This window comes from Microtus oregoni, unplaced genomic scaffold (genome assembly GCF_018167655.1).
Source record: "Microtus oregoni isolate MIOR12 unplaced genomic scaffold, Mior012 000001F_ref0000356, whole genome shotgun sequence".
NCBI lineage: Eukaryota > Metazoa > Chordata > Mammalia > Rodentia > Cricetidae > Microtus > Microtus oregoni.
In genome coordinates, this window is record NW_024543060.1 from 59205605 (window position 1) to 59231314 (window position 25710).

The 25710-nt window shown below is 43.5% G+C and overlaps 1 protein-coding gene across 1 annotated transcript in view; it reads left to right on the forward strand.

The window, feature by feature from the left end:
- The first annotated feature begins 6484 nt into the window (after positions 1 to 6484).
- The window catches only part of Ppm1h (protein phosphatase, Mg2+/Mn2+ dependent 1H), a 252316-nt gene continuing 233090 nt past the window's right edge, over positions 6485 to 25710 (forward strand). The window contains exon 1 of the mRNA XM_041665784.1: positions 6485 to 7288. Coding sequence (XP_041521718.1) covers positions 7044 to 7288 — 245 coding nt within the window. The 5' untranslated portion in view covers positions 6485 to 7043. The remainder of the gene's footprint in view (positions 7289 to 25710) is intronic.

Genomic DNA, 25710 nt, shown 5'->3' on the forward strand with positions numbered 1-25710 from the left:
TACACAGAGAAACCCTGTCTTGAAAAACCAGGTGTGTGTGTGTGGTGGTGGTGGTGGTGGGGGTGATTTGGAAACTAATCATTACTTTGAGTCAACAGGTCTTTAACTCAATGAAAATAAAAGTCAGAAAACGCCATTTTCAAATAAAAAAAAAAAAGACTCAACCAAATCAAAAGATGCAAACGAAGCCGTAAAAATATGTCAAAGTGATTTTGTCTTGTCAACCTCTCTAGTGTAGTTGCCAATGAGAAGATAAATGAGAGACTCATAAAGTTAATAGAAGATGATGTAATTGCCTGAAACTCATAATTAATGAAGGATTGCAGCGTCATACAGCAATGTATGCCCCAAAGCATTAAAAGTGGATATTATGCAAATCACCAAGACTGACTTTCCTGAAGTCAAGGGGTTAATCATGGCCAGTTCCAGGAACTCCTGTATTAATGCTGCCTATGGTGACGTCATTTACTGCTGAGAAGGCAGCAAAGTAGGGTTCAAATAAGGAGATGACTCTGTGCCTTGTGAAGCTTACCCAAGTGGTTTATCATCAAATATAAAATCTGTCCCAGAACTTGACCAAGAAAAGTGGCTTACAGATTTAGTACTTTTAGTGGATTTAACTACTTATTTGAGTTAAACATGCGTCTTCAAGGTGAAAAAGCAACTTACCAATACAGTGTTTCAAATCAAACAAAATTCCAAATGAAACTGAAACTGTGGCAAGCTTGGGTTAAGGCAGACTGTTTTATACATTTCAGCAGATTGACTAAACACAGCCCAATGAATAGTAAAAAATATAACCATTTTTTTAAAATTTGGTACAAGAATTTGAAACATATTTCAAGATCGCTGAGAAAATAATATTTTGGTATAATCGTGACTCCATTTTCTGTTGACATAAACATATTACTGGTCAGTTTTTGAACAGAGTGCTTAGAATGTGAGCTGACATTGAGCTTAAAGAAACATGTGGTCATGTCTCTGCACCAGGCTTTCTCAGGCCCTATCTTCCCAGAGATAAGTAACCTTCAATTCACAGTCGCTTTTTAACCATGCCTTCACTTTTGGTAGCACTTACGTGTGTGAGAAACTATTTTCAAGAATGATGCAGGCTGGGGAGATGGCTCAGTGGTTAAGAGAACTGACTGCTCTTCCAGAGGACCTGGGTTCAAGACCCAGCACCGGGATGACAGATCACATATGTAAATCCAGTTCCAGGGGATCCAACACCCTTTTATGGACATACATGCAGGCAAAACGCCAATGCACATGAGAGAGAGAGGGAAGGAGGGAGGGAGGGAGAGAACAAAGTAACTTAAGAGTAAAATCTAAGCAAAATATCTGATGAGCAGCTTGCAGACCTACTGAGAACTACAGCTACTTCCATCAAATATAAGTGATTCTTTAGTTTCTCAAATACAATGTCAGGTGCCCCAGCAGTTTTTTTTTATTTAATTAAAATAATTGTATCATTATCCCTTCCTCCCTCCAATCCTTCCCATGTCATACCTCCTCATATTCTCCCATATTCACTGACTTCTCCTTTTTTAAAACTATTTTTGTGGCATGTACATATAAAAAACTATAAATACATAAATACAATCTGCTGAGTCTGTTTAGTAGAGGCCAATGTTTGTTTCCAGGGCTGATCATTAAGCCCACTGGCTTAATTTTGCCCTCTCCCATTTTTATATTTTGAAAAGATCAAAAGAAAGCATTAATATTTTATTATCTAGCCACATCAATTTTCTTGATATTATTGATTTAAAACTTTGTACCTCGTGCCCTGGAGTAGCTGGTCAACACAAACCAAACTTCATGTTTCTGTTTTGCTTTGTGGTGGACTTTTTGTTTCATTTGGCAATTTTTTTTCTCTTACTAGTATTTTGTTTGTTTTAATTTTCATATTGTGGGTTTGGGGAAGGGGAGAAAGAGAAAGAACATCAAGTTGGTTGGGTAGGGGGGTAGGAATTACAAAGGTTGGGGGAGGGGAAACATAATCAATATATTGAATGAAAAGAATGTTTTAAAGAGGAAAAGCAAGCAAGCAATCCTGGCACCTGCTCAGCTGTTTGTAGAGACTTGGTGTAGCACTACACAACCAAGACTATGACATGAGAATATTTTTGCTCATCTGGAGTGGCAGACATGATAAATATCATTTAACAAATTTTTTCTTCCAATTTCATTAGTTTTGTATATTTAATGTGTAACCCAAGACAACTCTTTTTGCTAAACTCCTAAAGATTTATTCATTTTTATTTTGTGTGTATGTTTTGCCATCCTGAGTAACTGTATCGCTTTGTTCCTTCAGCATGATGATACTATTAGACTTTCCACTAGACCCACGACCTATCCAGTCGCAGTTTCTTGGCTGCTTTATCAGTGACCGGCATGGGTTGGTTTTATGTCATGGTGTGGGCCTTAGTCCAATCAGAAAATGGTCAGTTTATCCCATAACATTGTTTCCACACTTGCCCTATGGCAGGCTGTTTTGGGTCCCAGGGTTGTAGAAAGATGTGGATGATAGCCTTTCTCCTCCTGTGGTGTTACAGAATAACTTTCAGTACCATCAACTCTAACCATTAAGGCTGAAGCTTTTAATTAGGCACCAGCTCAATGTCTCCATGATCAATGACATATGTATCATCTTCAGCAATAGGGTCTTACCATCAGGTTGTGAAGAGCAATCAATTATATTGGCAATAGCCTGAGATGTTTGGGGGTTGCAATGGGTCCCTTTAGCCGACAACACAAGCTGTAACCTGTGCCTGGTAATGGGGACTTTATTTGATGGTATAAAACGCTTAGTTAGAGTATCATCGGCCCTATTATTTGGTGATTCCATTTACATTCTTTTCATTTGTGTATGTATTTTAGGAAATTTCTACAACAGCAGATTTCCATGTGGTTTTAAAAATAGCCTTTAGTGTAAGTTGTCTGTAAAGTTCTATGCCTGTAGTGCCCATGCCTCTACAGGTCGGTACAGGAGCCAGGAACTAAGCCTGGAGACTTAACACATGCACACACGCAGTCAGACAGGGAGACACGGACAGGGGCATCCTTGATACAAGAATGACAAGTTTATTGAGCTCAGGGGCAACTTATATGGGGCTCTGGCCACGCCAGCTGCAGACCCACCAGCCTGCCATCCAGGTCTCCTGCTTAGAGCAGCTGCAGGCTGCTCAGAGCAGAGGAAAACAAGTTGTTTTGCTCAGAGCAGCTGCAAACACAGGAAAAACAAGTCGTTCACAGGGAAGTCAGGGTCCCGGAGTCCACAGCCCCCAATAGCTCCCAACAGCTGTCCCTCTCCATCGTCCCTCCTTTACCCTTCTCTTCCACCCATTCCCCCATTTAATCCTTCTCCTTTCCTTGTCTCTCCACAACCGTACATTGTCTTTCAGCTGTCTTTAAGCCCTGAAGGATGCTGTTGCTGCTTCCTTTCTTTCAAGACCTTGACACTCGAAGGTATCAAGCTAGGTATTTTGTAAACCATGCTCAGTTTGTGTTTGGCCCAGGTTTTTCTCATGAGTAGACTGTGCTACAGAGACAAGGAATGCTGCAGGTGGGTGTGACTTTTGCAGTTCCTCCTGCAAGTTAGTGTATTTTAAATTGAGGGCATTAACCTTGATCATTTATTTATAGTGATGTCGGCCGGGTTTTTACAACTCAGGTTGTTTTTTCATTTCATCATTAGTAGATATTTTAAGAGAATCCCTGATATTTTGGGGGAGAAGCTATTGAGGCTTCATTCTTTCTTTCTAAACAACAATTATTAATGATAACATGAAGTCATTTAGTCAATAAAATTCTAGTATCATGGGTAGAGCAATGAGATTACATGAAAAGCGTCAAAACATAGTTTATCCCAAATGAATAGTCTTTAGACATAAGAGACAGATGCTCTCTTAATTAGGGTTTCTACTGCTGTGAAGAGACACCATGACCATGGCAACTCTTATAAAGGAAGACATATAATTGTGGTGGCTCGCTTATGGTTCAGAGGTTTGGTCCATTACCATCATGGTGGGAAGCAAGGTAGCATGCAGGCAGACACGGTGGTAGACAAAGAGCTGAGAGTTCTTACATCTTAATTCACAGGCAACAGGAAGTGGTCTGAGACACTGGGCAGTCTCTTGAGCATAAATGAGACCTCAAAGACTGGCCAGTGGCCACACCTCCTAATAGTGCCACTCCTTTTGGGGCCCACTTCCTTTCAAACCACCACAGGTGCCTAGACGCTAAGTACCATGTGTAACAAACAAAGCGAGGGGCTCTCATTTCCTGATCTCTGTAGAATTTGAACTTAGTAGCTCAGATCCTCCCAGGAGTAACATATTGTAGTAAGTGAGAAAGGCATTTACTTTTAGAGGCATCTAAAATCATAGTAGCAACCCCCACTTAAATTACAAAAGCAAAACTCCCTTCCATCTCTTGCTATAAATTCATTAAAAGGCAAGAGAGTGGGGAAGTTCTGTTCATTTGCAGGGCAAAGTTCTAGGGGAGAATACTGGCCCGTGGCTAACGATGGCACTGTCTGTGGGAACCAACAGTTAGTTTACAAAGGAAAGTTAATAACTTCTCAAAGGGTTAATTCACTAATCTCGCTAATGGTTCTGATTTTAATTGTGTCGAGTGTCCTATTTCGAAAAAGACTGGATGCTGATGGGAAAATACCAAAAGTGGCTTCACCCTTTTTGAAGGGTCAAGATGAAAGAATCTTCTCTTCCATTGCAGATCTGGACCACTGGACTCTAGTTATCTATAATATACCATGGCTAGGTACTACTTTGCAATTGAAAATAAATCAGACAAGAAATTTTTATTAAAATCTAATTTCATATGCATACTAACACTGTACTGTAAAGTGAAATGAAGAGAAAACCCGAAACTCAACAAAACATGGAGATTGAAACAACTGAGGGGCGATTTCCAAAGGCACCTGCACTGTAGGAAATGCCTGACAGAGGAGTCTGGGTGCATCTAAGACCCAGAGGGGTCCAGAGCCTGTGATGAGTGTGGCTGCTTAGACCAAACACGCACATGGAGAGAGTCACCCTCCGGAGAAGTTCAGTTTAACCACGCGAAATTTAAGAATAGATTGAATTGGGGTCACTTAAATTCCTTAAGACCCATTCATCTTTTTCTTTTATGTTTCGCTTTATTGTTTGTGGATGGGTGTTTTGGTTGTGTGTATGTTTGTGTTCCATGATATTGCATTGTCCGAAGAGAGATTCAGATCCCCTGAAACCGGAGCTACAGGCTCTTGTGAACCACCCTGTGGGTGCTGGGAATTGAACCATGGTCCTCTGAAAGTGCTCTCCATGATTGAGCCACTGATTCAGTCCCCACAAATTGGAGGGATGAAGGGGACTCAGATAAAACGAATGTCTATTTAATTAAAAAACATTAAAATGATGGATCAAGAGTAGTGGAGTTTCACTAAACATTTAAAATTATCTGAAGTAAAGCGGTCGTAGGGAGGAAACACCTGTAAAAATGATTCTAGATATTGAAAAGAGGAACCACTGTGGCTTAGCCAGGCTTAAGGAACAGCGTTTCTGATTGGGGAATGCTGGGCTCCTCTTTCTACAGCATCTGGACCATTCCCCCAACTCCCCACCCCCCACTCCCCGCTCTCCACTCACTAAAGATAAGGGCCTGGATTCCACCCGTAACTCTAAGTGTCCGCTAAGCGCACAGCTACAGAAGTCGTAGAGTATTTAATAGAAGGTAAACATCAGAACACGATGTAACACAGTTTAACACGAAACGGATACCGGTCCTATTGCAAAAGTTGAAAAAAAATAAGCTAAACCAATATTTAGCAAATGTTACCCTGGAAGAAGCACATTTATTATTCTAAAGACATTTAAATTAACATAAGACCGCCAAAATATATTTTATTTCAAGCATCTGTTTGTTTTTAAGTTTAGCATTTAATTCAGTGGCTGTGTTCTGTTTTTCTTTAGTTTTCAACGTGCCCTTAAAAATTTTGTGCAGTTAAAATACTGCAATAGTAAGATAGGTTTGTCGCTGTGTTGGAGGAAAGAGCGTGTGTAGATTTGTTAAACGATTTATGTTAGTTTAAATACTGCATGTTCTTGATTTCTTGGAGATCTTTTATTTTCTGTAGTAGAAAATTTTAGATTCAAAGCAAGGCTTGTGTGACAGGCAGTGACCCGTGTAGAGGTAAATCAAGGAAAAGGGAAAGTGATTTTCTAGCTGCGTAGGGGAAAACTTCCAACGATTTTTGTGTACTCTTTGTGTAGTTAAAGACTCCAGCACTAAGATAGATCCACTTCTTTCCATCGCGGGACTAGGAAATCCCCCACCTCGATTGCACCTGCCTCGGAGAAGTTTCTTTTCCGGAGGTCAAAGGCAGTTTTCATCCCAGCGCCTACCCCTCAGCTGGCTTCTCCCTGCTGCCTGACGCCACGTGACAGCCCCTAACACCTGTACAGCCACCAGCTCACAGCGCCCCCATCCTCCTCGCCAGGTACCGACCAGGCCAGGCTCGGTCTTCCCCGGAGGTCACGGTCTCGGAGCTAGCCTGGCTTGGCCGACAGGGGAGGGGCTGAGCCTGAGCCAGAGCCGCAGCCCGAGCCCGTGCAGCCTGATTATCACATGACTCCACAGCGGTAGCGGTGGCAGCAGGAGCAGCGGGTCTGCAGACTCGCCGGGTGGGCTCAGTTCCGCGCACGCAGGAGCGGGGCGCAGGGGGCGGGGAAGGGACCCGCCGCAGCCGCAGCCGCCGCCCGCCCGCCGCTCCCGGGGCTCTCGCTGGTCCTCCCTAGCCGCCCGCCCGTTCCATGTCGCCCGGTTGCGGAAGTGTCTCCGGGAGAGGTGGTGGCGGCGGCAGCAGGGAGCACGGGAGGCCGGGGTTCGCCCCCCTGCAGCACTGAGCTCTGGGAGCCGCGCGCTCCAGCGGCCCGGCTGGCTCCCCGTGCGCCCCGCGCCCTCCGCAGCCTGCATGCCCCGCGCTGCGCCTCGGCCGGCCGCCGCCTCCTGCTCGCCGAGCGGCTGCCTGGCGCCGGAATAATATGCTCACTCGGGTGAAATCTGCCGTGGCCAATTTCATGGGCGGCATCATGGCTGGCAGCTCCGGCTCCGAGCACGGCGGCAGCGGCTGCGGTGGCTCGGACCTGCCCCTGCGCTTCCCGTACGGCCGGCCGGAGTTCCTCGGGCTGTCTCAGGATGAGGTGGAGTGCAGCGCAGACCACATCGCCCGCCCCATCCTCATTCTCAAGGAGACCCGGCGGCTGCCCTGGGCCACCGGCTACGCAGAGTGAGTGCACCCCTCTTTCCTCGGGGCCTTCCCCCCCCCCCCGCACCGTTCCACCCCCTCCCTCTCGCAGCTTCCGAGCTCCGGGGCTGTCGTCCACCGGCTCTGGCCTCCAGGCCTCGGCGAGAGCCTCTTTACTTCCACTGACTAGTTCCCTTCCCCCTTCTTCCCCCAAACCTCCGGGTATGGATGGGCTCTTGGGGCCGGCGCTGGGTTCCAGAGCAGATGATAGCGGCGCAGGACCGTGGGAACGCTGAGGTTGGATTGGTCTTATAATAAGGGGTCTGTGACATTTCGGAGGGGGAAAAGTGGTCAAAACAGCTCAGCTGAAGTTGTAACGCAGTAGGAAGACCTGGCATCTGCGTCCACCCTCAAAAAAGAAAAAAAAAATCTTTGTGCCCCCACGCGAAGAGTTCGGTGAGGTCGAGGCTCATAAGATGTGTGCCCCGAGGCGGTCGGCTTGGTGCGCGTGACTGTACATTCGGCCAGGTCCTTCCCTGAGCTCCTTGGGCTGTAGAGCACAGAGTGAAATGCTGCTCGACCCAGTAAATGTCACTACCATTTCCCACAGTCCTTAGGGAGGTAGAAACTTACTCCAGGCGTCAAATGAAGCATTTTAGTAATCAGCTTTTGCGATTAAACGAGCTCCGGAGTGATTTGCTATTTTAAAAAGCCGGGTGTGGAACAGGGAGAAAAGGTTTCAATGCTCTTCCCCTACTCTACGGCCACTTCTCCATTGACTTTTAATAACCGTCTTGTGAATGGTGGGATAAGTAATGTTTTCCTTTACCTATTCTTTACTATTTAGCTTTGTGGGACTGGCAGACTAGGAAGCAAGAGGGAATTTAGACTAGAATCCCGAGGTTAGTGACTGTGAGTCCAGAAGGACTCTGAGCCCTGGTGTTCAGCATACCTGCCCCCTTTCCTTTAACACCCCCTGTATAATCTTGGCCGTCCCCAACCGATGCACGACTTTTCTCTCTGACTGGTTCATCCGGGAACCAATCAATTTTCCCTTTGCCTGTGCACCTCGGTGCTGATCAGGTTCTGGTGGCCTGGATCCCCCAGCAGGCGTGGTTCCCTACAAGTCGGGTTCCAATGCAGGAAGTAGGTGGCTTGCGGGGCTCTCTGCCTCCAATCTTCACTTCTTTTTCCTGTCGCGTCATCGCTGTGATCGTGACTCCATGCGCTTGTGTACAAATGGGGATTGGTGACTGGCATGTGAAGAGAGGAGGGCGAGGATTGGGTAGGTGGGGGTATGACATTACCGCAGCAAGTGTAAAGGAGAAAGAAACAAGGAACAAAACAGCCCTGTAGCCTCCACGAGGAAGCCTGTGTGGGGAATCCTAAAGACCCGCAAGAGTGTGCTTGCTAACTCATGCCAGCGGTCCTTTGCCTGAACAAGAACTTTGAAAAGCCCATTTGGGCCCTTTGTAAGGTCAAAAGTACCTGGCGAGGTGCAGTCCCATAGTTGTATACGTGGTGGCCCTTGTGCATGCCAACCTCCCTAGCGGTGGAGGTTTGATGCTAGCGGTTTGGTGGAGCAAGGCCACCTGAGGATCTGGGAGATACCCTGTGAGATTATGAGATGGGGGAAGACAGCCCTACTGACCGTGGGAACTACCTGGACACAATGAAGGGGAAACTTCACAGAAGTGTGAAGAAAGAAAAGAAAATTTCAGTGAAAATTAGGAACAGGAAGCTGGATGGCTCTACCCGCCCCTCCCAAACCCCCACACCCCTCCTTAGCCTGTTTCCTCCTGAGAGGCCCGTCTTATCCTAGACTAGACTATGGGAGATGTTCAAGTCCAAGACTGAAAAAGCCACTATAAAAGCTTCAATTTTGAAAACCAGTTACAAACTTACTACCGCATGCACACTAGTTCACACAAAGATCTTGAGGGATGAGTCAGCTCCTCCCACCCTACCCCATGACCCCAGCAACTCAGTGTTGGGGATCTGTGCTTTTCCAAATGTGTTTCTATATACCTCTGAGCACATCTGTCTTCTTCCCAGACAGGCGCATACTCCGCGTTATTCTGTAGCCTTGCCACAAAGCATTGTGTCAGGGACATCATTCTAACTCCGTGTGAGTAGAACTCCATTATCCTAGCTGCTCTCACCTCTAAACAAGTTCTTACTCCGTATCCCAAGCTACCTAGGTTTCCTGATCTCCCTTTCTTAGCCTCCTGAGAAACCTCATTCTCCTAAACTTTGTTATAGTATTAATAATGTTAATATAATTAATGTTTGACATTCTTTAGTATTTTCAAGTTCATGTCAGGACATCTAAGTATCACCTCAGTCTTATCATTTCTACTTTGTAGATGAGAACACAGGTATGAATCGGTTGAGCAACTTGTCCACGTTAATATAACCTGTATCTGAACCCAGTGGTCCAATTATAGGGCCCATGACACAAACTCTCTCTCGACATTTTCAAATTGCAATGTATCTGTCAGACCAAGGATGGGCCGCTAACAATATCACTAACATCTCTCTCCCCTCATGCCAACTTTTCCCAGCTACAATAATGTACCATTATTACTCAAACCTCTATCATTTTTCTCTTTAATTCATACAATTGTAAAATTTATACATAAACATGGTAAAAAATTTTAAAGAATGCATTCTAAGTGATAAAAATGGCTGAAACAAGAAAGGAAGAAAGAACGGGTGGTATGATCAGAAGTTGTCTGTCTGTTCCTAAAAGAGGAACTGAGAGGCACAAATCCTTCTTTCTTCGTTCTAGATGGTTCCTGGGGGGGGACTGCAGTAGGTGGGAAGATTGTTTAGATTGTGGCAGTAGAAAATGCTATTGAGCTAGTCCTTTGATTCTGCCTCTTAAAAATGTTTGAAGTTACTCAGGAGACTAAGGTAAGAGAGTCACAAGTTACAGCTTGTGTGAGGTACAGTGAGATCAAGACCAGGCTGGGCAACTTAGTGAAACCGTGTCTCATGCTAAAAAGTAGAAAGAAGGCTAGAGATATGTGTGCATTCATATACGTGTACATACATGTCCACATACATACACACATACACATGTACACGCGCACACATACATATGCATGTACATACATGTACACACATGTACACATATATATACATGTACGTGCATGTACACACACATACAAATACACTTCAGTGGAAGAAGTGGAATCTGTGTCCCAGATTTCTGGGAAAGAAGGCCATCACCTGGCGATGGGGAGGTTGGAGAAGGCTTTTGAGCTGTAATGTTGATGGCCCATCATTTTGGATGATAAATGATCTCTTTTTGTCATTTATTAGCAATCCCTTTTCGGAAGAGACTGTGTGTGAGAATTAGAGAATCAGCTATAAGCAATCCCTTGTCTTGATGATCCTGAGACTCAAGACCTTCTTCCATTCCCGAACTGTGCTCATGGGATTTTCTGCCTCCTTGAAGAGTTTCTTGCTGTGGGGGTAAAATGTAGCCACTAGGCCAACAAGAGGCTCTCAACCTATGGGTCAATACCAGATATCCTCCATATCAGATATTTACAGTGTGACTCATAACAGTAGCAAAATTATAGTTAGGAAATCACGGTGAAATAATTTTATGGTTCGGGTCAGCACAGCATGAGGAACTGTATTAAAGGGTCTCGGCATTAGGGAGGCTGAGAACCGCGGCTCTAGATTAAGGGGCATTTGCCAAGTCACGAAGCTTTTCAAAGCACTGCAGTAATAGTCAATATCTTTATAAAAACATGCATTAGCAAGTTCCATTTTGAATCTTGGCTTTGAAAGCACTGACTGAGCCTGCGAGGTCTACCCATAGAGTACCAGGGGAAGCCACTGTCTGACCCAGAGACTATGGGGACAGCCACTTCCCTCCAGTTCCACAAGTTCAAATACCACAAAGGTGTCCCAGTGGTGCAGGGGCCTGAGGTCAGATCGTTGTTTTATTGGTTTATAGTCTTTTTTTTTTTTTACATTTAAACAAATCTGTCTTAACTTTTCCGCTGTTTAGGGAGACTCGGATGTGCACGCAGTAATGGAGCTTTTGCTTAAGTGCCAGAGAATCAGCCAGTGTTTTGTACGTTAAGCATCATTGAAGTTTTATTAATGATACATTTTTCAATAATAATGATTGTGTAATTTTTCACATAAGTAGATGAATGTATTTTATTGCATATTTTCTAATAAAGGCACTGCTGGACATGGACTAAAAAAATAAAATCTTAAACATCACTTTGATGTGCATTAGGTAAGTTCTTTCAGTCTTACAGAGTTAGTTCCAAATTGTAAACTTTTGGACGAAACAACCTTATTAAAACCCAGAGACCCGCTCACGGGCGTTTGATTTTGATTTAGCATCTGTAGGCCACTCCATCTTTCAGTGACAGGACTCAATACCAGCTGCCAACAAATAGCATTAGTTGGCCCTGCCCTGGTAAGGACAGAGAAACTCCGTTTATCCTGAAGCTTCCAGGTTTTCATTTGGGTTTTGTTTTGGTTTTCCTTTCCTGCTCTGGTCTCCCTGATACACTTACCCTTCCTTCACACACCTTTCAGGGGTGTCCCTGCTGCAGAACCTCTGTTTTGCCTTTACAGCAAAGGAACCCCACGGCTTTCTTTCTGCCTCTGGTTGAGAGGGTGAAAAGAAGTAGGGGGTGGGGTGGACGTTGACCTGCCCTGTCCATAGAGTTTATCTACAGGTGAAATGGGTCTGAAGAGCTAAAGATGTTTCATCTGCTCAATGGTGACTTTGGAAGGCTTTAATTTTCCAGATCTGAGTTTCCACTGGCTGACTTCATTCCTAGCAGGCACACCTGTAGGGGCCGTTTTTGTAGACAAATGCATCGTGTTCCTTCCAAGACAACGCCTGCTTTTTAGAACTGGATTTAGCTCTCCTGACAGGTGTATTTACCTGTGGTAGAACTCTGTTTGGGTAGACAATATCATGCATGATATGCCTACCACACCGGGGTTTTCTGAATATGATAATGGCAACTCCATCTGGTAACTTAACCCCGTAGAGCGGGATTGTTTCCTTCAAACACATATTGCTCAAGACAGTTTTCTTTGTGTTCTGTAGAAAATTTTTTTTGAGTGTCTTGAGCTTTCTAATTTGCCTAATTTAAACAGAGAATTGGCTTTTCCACTCTTGAAGTTATTCCTTCTTTTGAGAAATAAACATCGCTCATCTGATTCTGTTACTTCACAATGATGACATCACTGCCCTGTGCTATGTGGCAGGCACCAGTCCTAGGTCTATCATGTAAGAAGACACAGGCATCGTCATATAGCCTGCATTATAGAGTTGCCCCGCCCCCACCCTTTGTGGACCATCTTTGAAGTAACATCAAAGACTGCCACATTTAAAGATGTCAAGGCTGGGGGAGTTGTTTGTTGTGATTTCAGCCTCTTGTGCCTCTGAGCAATTTTGAATCTCAGTACTTAGGTCACATGAGGGAAGGAAAGTATTCCCCCCCCCCCAAATAGTTTTGTGATTAGCTCTGTTCCCAACTATGCTGATACCTTTATGCACACCCGCTGTAAATAAAATCATCCTGTTGCAGTATAGCATTTAAATTCAACTCTGCATTGCTGGACTGATGGCTCGGGAGCTAAGTGGGAGTTTGGCGGAAAGGCCTGACCTAGCAGGATTATTGCTAGAAACATATTAACTTGTCTTTCAGAGGTCGGGGATGGAAGCTTGATCAGTTAGCATGGTTGAAGAGTTCCTCCTAAACTTCTTCAGCAAGATTCTTGCTAAGACCACAGGATGGGAGTGAAGGGCGTGGGAGATGAGGATGGGTCACAGTGCCTTGGGAAGGGTCAAACTGCCCTTTCACAGGGGTCACCTAAGACCATCAGGAAACACAGATATTCCTAACAGTAGCAAAATAACAGTTATGAAGTAGCAATGAAAATAATTTTATGGTTGGGGGTCAGCACACCATGAGGAACTGTATTAAAGGGTTGCAGCATTAGGGAGGCTGAGAAGCACTGAGTTGGAACCTAACTAACGTCTCATCAAGTGCAGCGTGTCACCCCTGCAGACGGGGCAAGATGAGAGAGTGGGGAAAACTGCAGTTAGGTGACCATCACCCCTGCAGACGGGGCAAGATGAGAGAGTGGGAAAAACTGCAGTTAGGTGACCATCACCCCTGCAGACGGGGCAAGATGAGAGAGTGGGAAAAACTGCAGTTAGGTGACCATCACCCCTGCAGACGGGGCAAGATGAGAGAGTGGGAAAACTGCAGTTAGGTGACCATGTTTTGATTCTGCTTCATAGCGTTGCCTCTGTGACCTCCATTGTTACCGTGTTCCATGCTGGTGGGAGAGGGAAGGCAACCTGTGTAATTAAAATAAACCTAATTACATAAACTCGTGTTAAGGGCAATAGTTGAGGAGCCTTTCCCAAGTGATCCCTCCGGTGGTTTTGCCAGCTTTCTAATTTATTCTATCACAGACACTTTGAATATAGCAAGAGGATAGCTGTTGATTTGCTTGGCCCATTTCCATATCCCCAGCACCACTCTACCTTATTAGCCGCATTAGCATTTTCTCAGTGCTGCAGTTGTGTATCGGGATGTCCCTGTGTGCATGCTCCTTACGGTGTACTTTCCATATGAAGTTAACTAAGTGCGTGCAGCATGGGTGCATAAGCTCATTAAAAAACACGGTGGTTTTTTATGTGGCAGACTTCTCAAGACCCAGCCCAAGTTCTCACTCCCACCTCTGGTGATTTTATCTCTCTTATAGATATTTCTTTCCTTTCTATTTGTTAACTACACACATTCTTTAACTCTTATCCACACAAAAAACTTTTTAAAATATAACTGTAAAGTGTCATCAAAAGTACTGAAATAATATGCAATTGACTGAAAGCTCTAAAGAATAAAGTGAGATGGTAAAGCCAATCATTGTTGTCAATACTCAAGATCGATTTAGACTTACTGTATCTTAAAAAATAAAAGTGGATCACTTGCGCATGCCTCTGATGACATCTTCTTCAAGAGCGTGGGTTGGACCCCTCTCTAGGTCAGTATCAGAGTGATGCCTGACCCTCCAATGCAAGGCTTTGCATTAATAAATCGCTAGTGGAATCCCATCTGGGCTTTACACTTAGACTTTAAGATTCATTCTGCTCCTCTAATTATTTTCTTAAGGATAGCTTGTAGATGTGGAGAGCTTGGGTAGAAGCCAGGCACACTCATGATTATGATTCACATTATCAGACTGGCTGTACCCCTTCATGCTGTAGTCAGCAGTATGTGACTGGAGCTAATTTAGCGGTGAGCCTTTGATGTTTGCCAATCATTGAAAAGACGAGAAGGCCTTCATTAAAACTTAAACTTAGCGGAACTAAATAGTCATGTATATACGGTTGTGGAGGCCGCTAGTTAATTCCCGGCTGTTCATCCCCAAAATAATCACACAGAAACCGTATTATTTGCAATGCTGTTTGGCCAATAGCTTAAGCGTATTTCTGGCTAACTCTTATATCCTAAACTAGCTCATCTCCATTCATCTGTGTGTCACCATCTGTGTGGCTTACTGGGTAAAGTTCCATTCTGAGCATCTGTCTCTGGCAGGGCTATATGGCTTCTCTCTGACTCAGCCTTCTTTCTCCCAGCATTCAGTTTAGTTTTCCCCACCTAGCTCTGTTTTGCCCTGCTCTACTCTAGGCTCAATGCATTTTTTTTTATTAACCAATGGTATTCACAGCATACAGAAGGGAATCCCATATCATGCATATATCATCTATCATATAGTGGCCACTTGGATGATTATTCTTTCTAACCTATATAGTTTTGTTCACTTTTTGGGGATGACTTTATTTATAAAAGCATTAACCGTTAGCCTACTACAGTGCAACATTTCTTTCATATAGTCGGTGAATTAGTTACTTTTCTAATTGATGAGACGAAAACACCTGATAGAAGCAACTTGAGGAAGCAATGATTCACTTTGGCTTACAGTTCCAGAGCACAGAGTCTCTCAGGGTGGGGAAGTGGTAGAAGCGGGAGCTTGAGGGAGCTGTCAAATTGCACATGCAATCTGGAAGCAGAGAGGTGTAAGTGTTGTGCTCAGCTAGGTTACTTCTTACGTAGTCTGGGGATTCAGTCCAGGAGGGGATGCTGCCCACATTAGGTGGATTTCCCCACCCCTATTAACCTGACCTAGATAATCTCTGATAGACATGCCCAGTGATTTCTTCCTGTGGTGACTTTAAAGCCCATTAAGTTGAGAATATTAAGTATCATGTTCAGCATCTAACTATATTTTTTTTCCTTTACAAGTTTCATTTCTGTATGATCACATTTAAATTCTGTTATAGCTTTTATTTAGTATCATTTCCAACTTTTGGAGTACTATAATAACCATCTTAGCTTCTTAGCTATTTAGTGTTCTTGGTTATAAGACATAGAAGTAGAGTTTCTTAGGATCAAAGAAGGAAAGAGAGACATAGAGAAGAGTGTTAGTGTCTTAGTCAGTATTCTATTGCTGTGAAGAGACACCATAACCATGGCAATTCTTATAAAGGAAAACATTTAATTGTGGCTGGCTTACAGTTCAAAGGTTTAGTTCATTATTGTGGTGGCAGACATCATGGCAGTGTGCAGGCTGATATGGTGCTGGAGAAGGAGCTGAGAATCAAACATCTTGACCCACAAGTAACAGGAAGTAGTCTGGGATAGTGGGTGGTAACTTGAGCATATATGAAACCTCAACACCTCCTAATAGTGTCTCTCCCTATAGGTCAGGCATCCAAACCACCACAGTTATCTTAGTCCAAGCATAGTGAGGTTCAGTTCACAAGGAACTGAACCTCTGAACCCCAAAATCACCCAGAAGCAAACCAGGTATTCTTTCATTCCTTCAGTAGCCTCACGTCCACCTGTCCATGCCAGCAAGCAACTAGGACAGACTAACTGAAGCCTCCATTCCAATCTGGAGTTCGGATGGTGTAGGGCGGGGGTGAGGGGTCGGGATGTCTCGATTTGGTTCAGCTTGTATCAGATGCCTGTCCGTGACCAGGGAGTCAAGATCCCATCTCAGCATGGCTGCCAGAGCCCACCACAGGCAACGAGTTCTTTGTAATAGTGTAGGCTGGGCAGACAGATAAAAATTTCTACTATAGGTAACTCATTTAGCCACAAACACTGGAGTTCCAGGTTTACTTCAGATTTATGTTGTAGTTGCAGATCAGAAAGGAAATTGGCCTCATCTTTATACATTTCCAAACCATTATCACTGAACAGCAAACCTTTAGAAGTAACAGGATTATAATAATACTGATGGTTGAGTTTTTAGAATTCAATCCTTTATGAAGCCGCTTGCATTTGATCCTTTTCCAACACAAATAGTGCCTGGAAAATTGTGCATTTGTGTCTGCATCCCCCGCTACCCTGCATGGCTCAGGATGCTCAGGATGCTCAGGATGCTCAGGATGCTCAGGATGCTCAGGATGCTGTTCCTGTTATGTGCTTTGGTCTGCTCTTACACTGGCCATCCTCTTTATCATTTCTGCCCATCCTAGAATAGACAGACGCGGGCCAGCTATGAAATTCATGTCGTCCTAATAATTATTCAGTTTACACTAACAAAGGCATTGTAGCCCCCGGGTAAACCTTGCTATGAATGTGCCACTCCAGTTGCCTTTTTACTCATCCCTGTTTTCTAGACTAATAAGAGACATAATATGTCAATGGGTGTCTAATCTGATATATAAAATTGAAAATTGAAGTTCAATTTATCTTCTGTAACCTCTTTTTTTTAAGTCTTCCAAAGTCTGTACTATTTCCCTCCATTAGATATAGGTTCAATTTGATGAACTTCTTGTAATTTTTTGGTAGTGTGTGTGCAAGTTTTCTTGGTACATTTCTTGAACCAGTTAAAATCTGAAATTTGATAGCCACCGCTTCTGTCTCACACAAAATCTCCATATAGTGAAAGCTACCAAGGAAAATGGCATATTTAACTGTATTCTCATGCTTTCCATTTGGCTACTAGAAAGTAAGGCCAACAGATGATAGTATGCGGGGGGGGGGGTAAATTTGCATGTTTGTATGCTCTTGTGTTAAACTAGATTTTTACAAGTGTGGTTGAATGCCTAATGTCAAAACTCAGAAAAGTCGCTGTAAATTCTGAGAATGGGAAACACTTCCTATAGTATAGCACTGAAGAGGCAGCAGTCGGGGGACTTGCCAGTTGGCTTTTGTCCCTGTGTGTGCAGCCTGGGTTTTATTCTTAGATGGACATCCCACCTGTGATGTCAGTCACCTTTCTGATCTCTGGAGTGAACGATTTTCCCAGGATTCATAGAGACAGCTACTGTTTCTGTTACATAGTTCTGGACTCAGTTTCTTCTTATAAAATGGAGGGATTGGATTGGTTCCATAATTTTCATGTTGTAACCTTATTCCCAAAATACTGTGAAAACCAACACAGGATTATTTTCATTTTGCCAAGAGGACATTTAATCTTATCATCAGATATCACCAACATATTGGTTATATTTTAAAGCCAGATGTGTAGAAGAATGTGATCTAAGACACAGGAACAGTTTTTAGATCAAGTACTTACAGTTTTATGAAAATACTGTGAAATTGCCAGTGTTTTTCTAAATTTTTTATGAAACCATAAAAACCACAGATTAATTATCTTGGAGTATGCCAAGGCCCTTTTCACCTCTGAACTCTGGGTCCCAGGGGACAGATTAAGAACAAAAGAGATTGTTGTCTAGACTAAGAACTGTCCCAATGAGACTGCTGTCTCTTTCGTTGCGATATTTTCCCCAGAACTTTATTATGAAAACCTGAAGAAGAAAAAAAAAAAGACAGGATCTCATTGTGTCACCCTGGCAGTCACACTAAAACTCAGGCTCGTCTGGAACTCACAGAGACTGGCAGAGAAGTCACAGTAGAAACCAGGCTAGTCTGGAACTCACCGAGACTGGTGGAGAAGTCACAGTAGAAATCAGGCTAGTCTGGAACTCACAGAGACTGGTGGAGAAGTCACAGTAGAGATCAGGCTAGTCTGGAACTCATGGAGACTGGCAGAGAAGTCACAGTAGAAACCAGGCTAGTCTGGAACTCACAGAGACTGGTAGAGAAGTCACAGTAGAAACCAGGCTAGTCTGGAACTCACAGAGACTGGTGGAGAAGTCACAGTAGAAACCAGGCTAGTCTGGAACTCACAGAGACTGGTGGAGAAGTCACAGTAGAAACCAGGCTAGTCTGGAACTCACAGAGATCTGCTTGCATCTGTCACCCAAGTGCCAGAACTAAAGGTATGCATGACCAGGATTGGCCTCTTATAAAATATTTGAAACTTGCAGGGAAATTGAAGCCACTATGTGCCAGGAACCACATCCCCACCATCTAGATTCTTTGACTTGCTGTATTTGCTTTGTGATATAGTTGCCTGTGTTGTTATTCAATCCATCCTTGAAGTACTGCATATGCATCTTCTTTAGATTTCTTTACTTTATGTTAGTCTTTCCATAATAATTAAAATTTTTGAGAAAAACCACTAACAGTTGGGTCTTCCATGTCAAGAGGACACCCTACATTGGACTGCAGTGTCATTGGCACACAGAAAACTCCTCTTCCGTCCTTAAACTTTCTGTGTCTTAGCATGCATGTCATGGAGAGCTTTGTATGGGAGAGACTTGGAACGTGTCTCTTTGCTGCGTCCCTGTTTAATTGCATCATGAAATGATTTGTTTGAAATCTGAATTGCTCTTGTAGGCAGGTGCGGTCAAGTGAGCGTTATCCATGGAGCACCCTTTAATGAAGACCCAAGATGGAGCCTGCCTAGTGCTCAGAATGAATCAAGATACCTTGGCCTTGGACTTCTTAGTGCAGAAGTAGACGTTGTTTGCTAGGAGGAGGAGAGAAGTCAAGGAACCTACCTGCTCAGTCTTTCTAGTGTGGACAAGCCAAGTGTTTTTTTTTTTCTGGCATGTAGATCCATAGTATGTCCTTACAATATCTCTGACTTAATCTTCTCTAAATCATTGGCTCTCAACCTTTCTAATGCTGTAACCCTAGAATACAGTGCTGTGTTTTTTAATTATTATGGAAAGAATAACAAAGTAAAGGAAAACCTAACAAAAGGACTAAGGAAATTACATATGCAATAGTTCAAGGATGGATGGGATTCCTCATGCTGTGGTGACCCCCCCCCAACCATTAAATTCTTTTCACTGGTACTTCATAACTGTAATTTTGCCACTGTTACGAATAATAATGTAAATTCTTTTGGAGATAGAGGTTTGCCAAAGGAGTCGCAACCCACGGGTTGAGAACTGTTGCTCTAAATAGCTGTACAATTTAAATACTTAGGTGTGTTTCCTCAATGTGGATTTTATGCTTTTATAATAGAATAAAGATAATAATAATAATAATGCTCATTTATAACTCCCTGGCTGTGGGTGGTTGCTAAGGGCCTGCATGAGCTCTCAGTATCAACATCTTTATCTTTACGTGGAAAAGAGTTGCAGCATCTGTCTGTCTCTCTTTCTCACCAAAATAAATAAAAGTAAGAATAAAATGGGGGCTGAAGAGAGCTCTAGCCGCCTCAACATCTCATGTTGTCTTTCTGTGCCAGCACTGGCTATGGAATCATTGATACAGCTCTGTGTGGAGTCATTCATTAAGAAAAGAATATCCTAGGTCAACCAGTTGGCTCAGTGGATAAAGACACTTAAGTCAGATGGCTTGACGGCCATCCGCAAGACCCACACGATGGAAGAAGAGAACAGACTCCTACAAATTGTCTGGCCTGCACACATGCTCCACGGCTCACATGAGCAGATACACGGATACACAAGAATAAATAAGATATAGCTAAGCAACAGCAACAAAAGGCATCTTATTCTTGTAAACAAATTACCAGGAGAAGGAATTTAATGTTTTTGCTTCTCGGAGGAAACTAACAAGGCCTACTCTTCAGGTGCCTTTAAATTGGATAAGGGAAAACGAACACATCACATTTTGAATAAAATTATGTTTTCCAAGCACTTTAAAATAATTCCATTGAATGTAGCAATCTTTCTTAGTTATACTTAACTTTCTTGGTATATGTGCTTTCCTAAGCATAGCAGCAGTTTGGGACTTGCCAAATTATCATATTTTCCTTGACTTGAAAGGGTTTTTTTTGGTAATGTAATGTCGTTGGAAATGCAGTAAGCCTTGAAGCCAATCTGTCCACTGTATGCAGTAAGTTAAGAAGTGGCTCGCACTACTTGGAAACGTGCTCTGGAATTCTCAAGAGTGGGACTCAGTCATAAGTCAGATTTTAGAAAAACCTTTTGAGCTTCTGGAAAACTCCGGGGTTCCCGATTAGTGGGCTTCACACTTTAAAGGGTGTGTGTTTCAGCTCAGTGATCTGGGGAGCAGCCAGGCTAGCAGCATTTGGGTATAGTGTCCCCAGCAGTGTTTGCCCACCAGTGAGTGACCTTAGAGTGTAAGCTTCGCCATCAGTGACTTGCACAGACTGGGCCCTATGGAATCTTGATGGTGTGATTAATCATTGCAGGGCTGCGGGCAGACCAAGAGATCAATTACTTGGTGAGCTGAAATGGCCCACGTGGTTTGGACACTGTCCTTTTAGGGAGATGATAAGTAGATTTTTAAGCATTAAAAAAGAGATGCCTTCCTACCATGTGACCTTTTCCATATTAAGTATAGGAAGGGGGAAATTTTCAAATAACAAATTTAAAAACCTCAAAATGTAGCAGGTTATTGAATTACTTTATTTTTCTTTTTTCTTTTTGTTTTTGGTTTTTCGAGACATTATTTTTAAGTGGTCTGCTCTGGTATCCCAGTAGCCCTTCCGTGTCATTTAGAAACAGTGGGCATTGACAGCGTAGCACACACAGCTAGCAGAAACCAAAGCTGGACCGGGAATGTTGATGAGGAAGTGATTTGAAGGTAAAATGACTGTGAAAAGCTCTAAGAGGATTCGAGGGATGGTCCAGCTGGGAAAGCAAGCTGGTAACAATGCCGACGGAACACGAGCTATTTTGCCCCACATAGAAGAGAAAATAAGTATGGTCCTTGGTTGCAAATGAGTAGCCTGTGAGGATGATGAAGTCCAGAATGTATGTTTGGGAAGAAGCAACGGCGTTATCAGTCCTTGGGAGTGTGCGCCTCCCTAATGCAGAAGGTGGAGCAGAGCCAGAGGTCAATTAGATGGCTCCCAGCAACTATCCCCATGATTATGAAAGGGTGGAAGTCCCCCCCCCCCAAGGCCAGACTGCCCTGTTGCTAGAACCAGGTGTTCTGAGCGAGCATGGCTGGGAAGTCAGTGCAGCCAGAAATAGGAAGGAGAGAAGAGTTGGCAAGCTGGACTATGGCAGCTGCTGGCTTATTTTTATTTATTTAAAATAGTGCTCTTATGGGGAATTCACAGGCAGCCCTGGAAGCCCTGCCTCCCCTCCCCCCTCCTGCCTCAGGGCATCAGGTGAGCACCGAAGGCGGCCACCTGGCTGCTCCAGCCATTGTCTTAGACATGAAGTCTGTCTTCCCGTTTGCCTTCCCTATGAGCACCACAATTGCGGCTTGTCTTTCATCCCGGGAGCCACTAGGACCTATGTATTAGCTTCCCATCCACGAGACAAAATGCTCAAGATACATACATCAACACGGGTTCGGAAGTTTCTGTTGAAGCTGGCCTGGCTTTTGGCCTGGGTAGTATATGGTACATACATCATGGCAGAGAAGGCCTGGCCCTCTCATGGTGGTCAAAGGAGGGTGGAAGGGGAGGAGGAAGAGCTGGATGTGTCTGGGTTGTTCCTTCAAGGGGTGCCCTAGTGGCTGAAGGGCCTTCACCTGGGCCTTGCCTCTTAAAGGCTCCGTCCCCTCCCAAGAGCGCCAAACTCCTGGGCATCAGTACGTGCTCTGGACTCCTAGAAGAGCTTGCTTCCTAATCTTTGGCCCTTATGGATTATTGTCATTGTCATTATCATCACAGTGGTTTTAAGATTCCTTGGGGGAAGATTTTCTTTGCAAGCTGTGGCACATAAGCATTGAGTTGCCGCCATTAGAAAAAGAAAGAAAAGTACCCAGACACATCAAATCCCTTAGGTCCCATCATGAGGACCCCCGAGGAGTGTTCTGTCTCTGCCCAAAGCAAAGTGCTTGCCACTGTTTCAGTTAAGCCTGCGTCCTGACTGCCCACAGTGTAGGTCCCCCAGGCCCCAGTGTGCCACCGTGGCTTCACCCCTGTGGTGTTGCCTTCCCAGATCCTCGTTTTTCCAGGCTTAGATCCCAGCTGGAATGTGCCAGCAGGGCTGGATTCTGCACACACACCTGAGAACTTTTCCCCAGGTGTGCTCAGGTCGGTGTCAAGACCACTGTGCTAAATTCTCAACACCTCTCTCAAGCATGCCGTTCCAAAACATCTCCAGCGTTCTGTTGCTTGTTGAAAAACTGCTTCATAATGGTTTTATTTTCCTGGCTGGGACAATGCTGCCAAGTTTCCTGATTGGCCTGACGCTCATCAGCTGCAGATTTAATTAAACTCGTGCTGAGAATAATATTTTTGTAGCAGAGTTCAACCCTAGGGCAAAAGTCTCCCTTGAAAATTTTCTATCATTTACTAACTACAAATGAGAAAAACTTAACAAATATCTTTAGACTTCTGCTAGCCCCTCGACAAGGAGGAATATCAATTAATTCAGTCAATTAATTAATCAATTAATTAGTCAGGAACTTAGAAGTAATTTTTTAATGTTGTTGCAGTTTTATTATCTGAGAAATGATAGGTTTGTTGTAGGTACTTCAAATTCTTATGAACATTATGAAGAATATAATTATGTGTAAATATTATTTATCAGTGAAATAACAATTTCTATGTATCTCACAGTGTGTATTGTATTTATGAAATGAGATAACTCTCCATACTCACTATGTTTCTCTTTTTTAAAAAGTGTTTACTTTTGTATTTTATGTATATGGGTATTTTGTTTGCATGTACGTCTGCACATCAGAAGAGGGCAGAACTACCTGGGACTGTAGTTCTAGATGGTTGTGAGCCACCAGTAAGGTGTTAGGAATTGAACTCAGGACCTCTGGAAGAGCAGCCAGTGTTCTTAAACTGCTGAGTCAACCCTCTAGCCCCTCAGTACTTTTCTAAACCTTAAAATAAATATCTTTCCATGCATATACAAATTATCCTATTCTTTTGTTTTTCTTTCTTTTTGAGATAATTTTTAGTGTGCAGAGTGAACTGGCTTGAACTGCCTATATTGCCCAGGCTGGTGTGGTTTGTGTGATTTTCCTTCCTCTGTCTGCTGAGCACTGGATTGCAGGTGTGAGCCACCAAACTTAGTCTGTCTGCTGAGCGCTGGATTGCAGGTGTGAGCCACCACACCTGGTCTGTCTGCTGAGCGCTGGATTGCAGGTGTGAGCCACCACACCTGGTCTGTCTGCTGAGCGCTGGATTGCAGGTGTGAGCCACCACACCTGGTCTGTCTGCTGAGCGCTGGATTGCAGGTGTGAGCCACCACACCTGGTCTGTCTGCTGAGCGCTGGATTGCAGGTGTGAGCCACCAAACTTAGTCTGTCTGCTGAGCACTGGATAACAGGTGTTAACTACCACACCTGGCCTAATTTATCACTTTTAGTAACTGCACTTAGGCTCTTGCTATCACATGTCTTTCTCCTTGAAATAGCCAGATTTTCCATATTGAAAACAGTTCTAGTTTGAGGAGGGTGCTTGGGGATATATCACATGGTAGAGTGTTTCAGTAGCTCACAGGAAGCTCTTCGCTTGATTTCCAGCAACACTCAAACACGCATGCATATGTGCATGCATGCAGAAGCACGCGTGCACGCACACACATTCTAGCATGAGCATCCTTGACATTCTTATATATATAAATCTTTGTTAAGTCATAATGTGAAAAGTTATGGAGTGTTTGTTTGGTTTCCAATGAAAACTATCCACATGTGAATTTTGAGAAATGCCAGATAATATGTTTTATTTGAAATTCCTTTAGTAAGGTAACAGTTTGCAGAGCTATGTCTGCTGGATGAGGGAACATTGCATCACTTTGACATTCAGGTTTAAATTTTGTATTTCAGATAAATATTCTTTAAGGGCCAATTTAAGGGCCACCTGGTTGATTCTCCAACACTAAAGGAACATCTTGGCTCTAGGCATTTGGCAGTATAAAGTTATGTCATATGTTTCTATTGTGACATCATCTGTTCCTATTTTATTTTATAAAAAATAGTCTTGAAGTGTCATTATTATTATTCATATGTACATTATATAACCATATATATTATTATCCTTATATGTTAACCATAATATATATTAACCATATATTATATGTATTATATATATATGTTGTGTGTGTGTGTGTGTTTGTGTGTGTGTTATTATGTGTTCAGCTCCTGGACATAAATTGTCACAGTACCTGGAGGTTTCAGATTTACTTGGTAACTGATGTTTGTTGGCAGAATGGCTCGGTGTGTTCTGCACCTGCACTGCCCTGTATTGTGTGACAAAACTTTTCATGCGGAAATACAACACATGTGTCTATTTACCCCCCCATAGGGATCCCATGACAGACCGAAGAACAGAAACCACCAAAATCCAGCTTGGTGAACCAGTGACTGTTACTGGGGTTACTTACAGGAGAATCATTAAGGGGTTGCATACAGGAACAGAAATGACTCAAAGACAGCTGCATCACCAAAACCCAACCCAGCATGAGTGACAGTTCACAAAATCTGGGGACCTAGAGCACCCTGCACAGCCTGCTGCAGCTCAACAGGTCAGAGAGTGTTCTCTCCAAGTGACTCCGTCTGCTCTAAATGTCTTCCAGCCAGTTCAGCTGGGTTCAGCTTCTCCCAGGCAGCCGATCTGGGCTCAGAGTCTTCCTCACAACTCATCTTCTGTCATCTGAGGGGCCTGAGTTTTTATAGATTACTCTGGCAGGGAGGAGGACCTAGTGAATCTGGTCAGTTTCAGGGACTTCTTGAAGCTATTTTGAATTGTTTTCTTTCCAGTTTAAGGATGGACCGTTTTAATCTCAAGGAAATTGTTACACGGTACCCTGTAGGGAGAAGGAAAAACCAAGCACATCTAGCTTTCCTGCCCTTTGACTGGAAGCCGGTAAGAACTGAAGACAATCCCTTCTAGAGAAAGTAGGTTTCTTGGTATATGTGAGTTAGTAGCTGACAGAGAGGCGTGTCTTACTATCAAATTCAGAAACCATTGAAGTTTCTGCAGATTGTCAATCCTTTCCCCCTCTTTCATCCATTTATTTTTCCATTTTCCTATACATTATTCTTGTTATATGGTTTAACAAAAATATTCGGAAGAGTATGCCACAATTTCTCTTTATCCTTGACAGCATTCTATGGCTTAAATTACCCATGGTCAACTATACTCTGAAAAAGGTATATGTGAAAATCTCAGAATAAACAATTCAT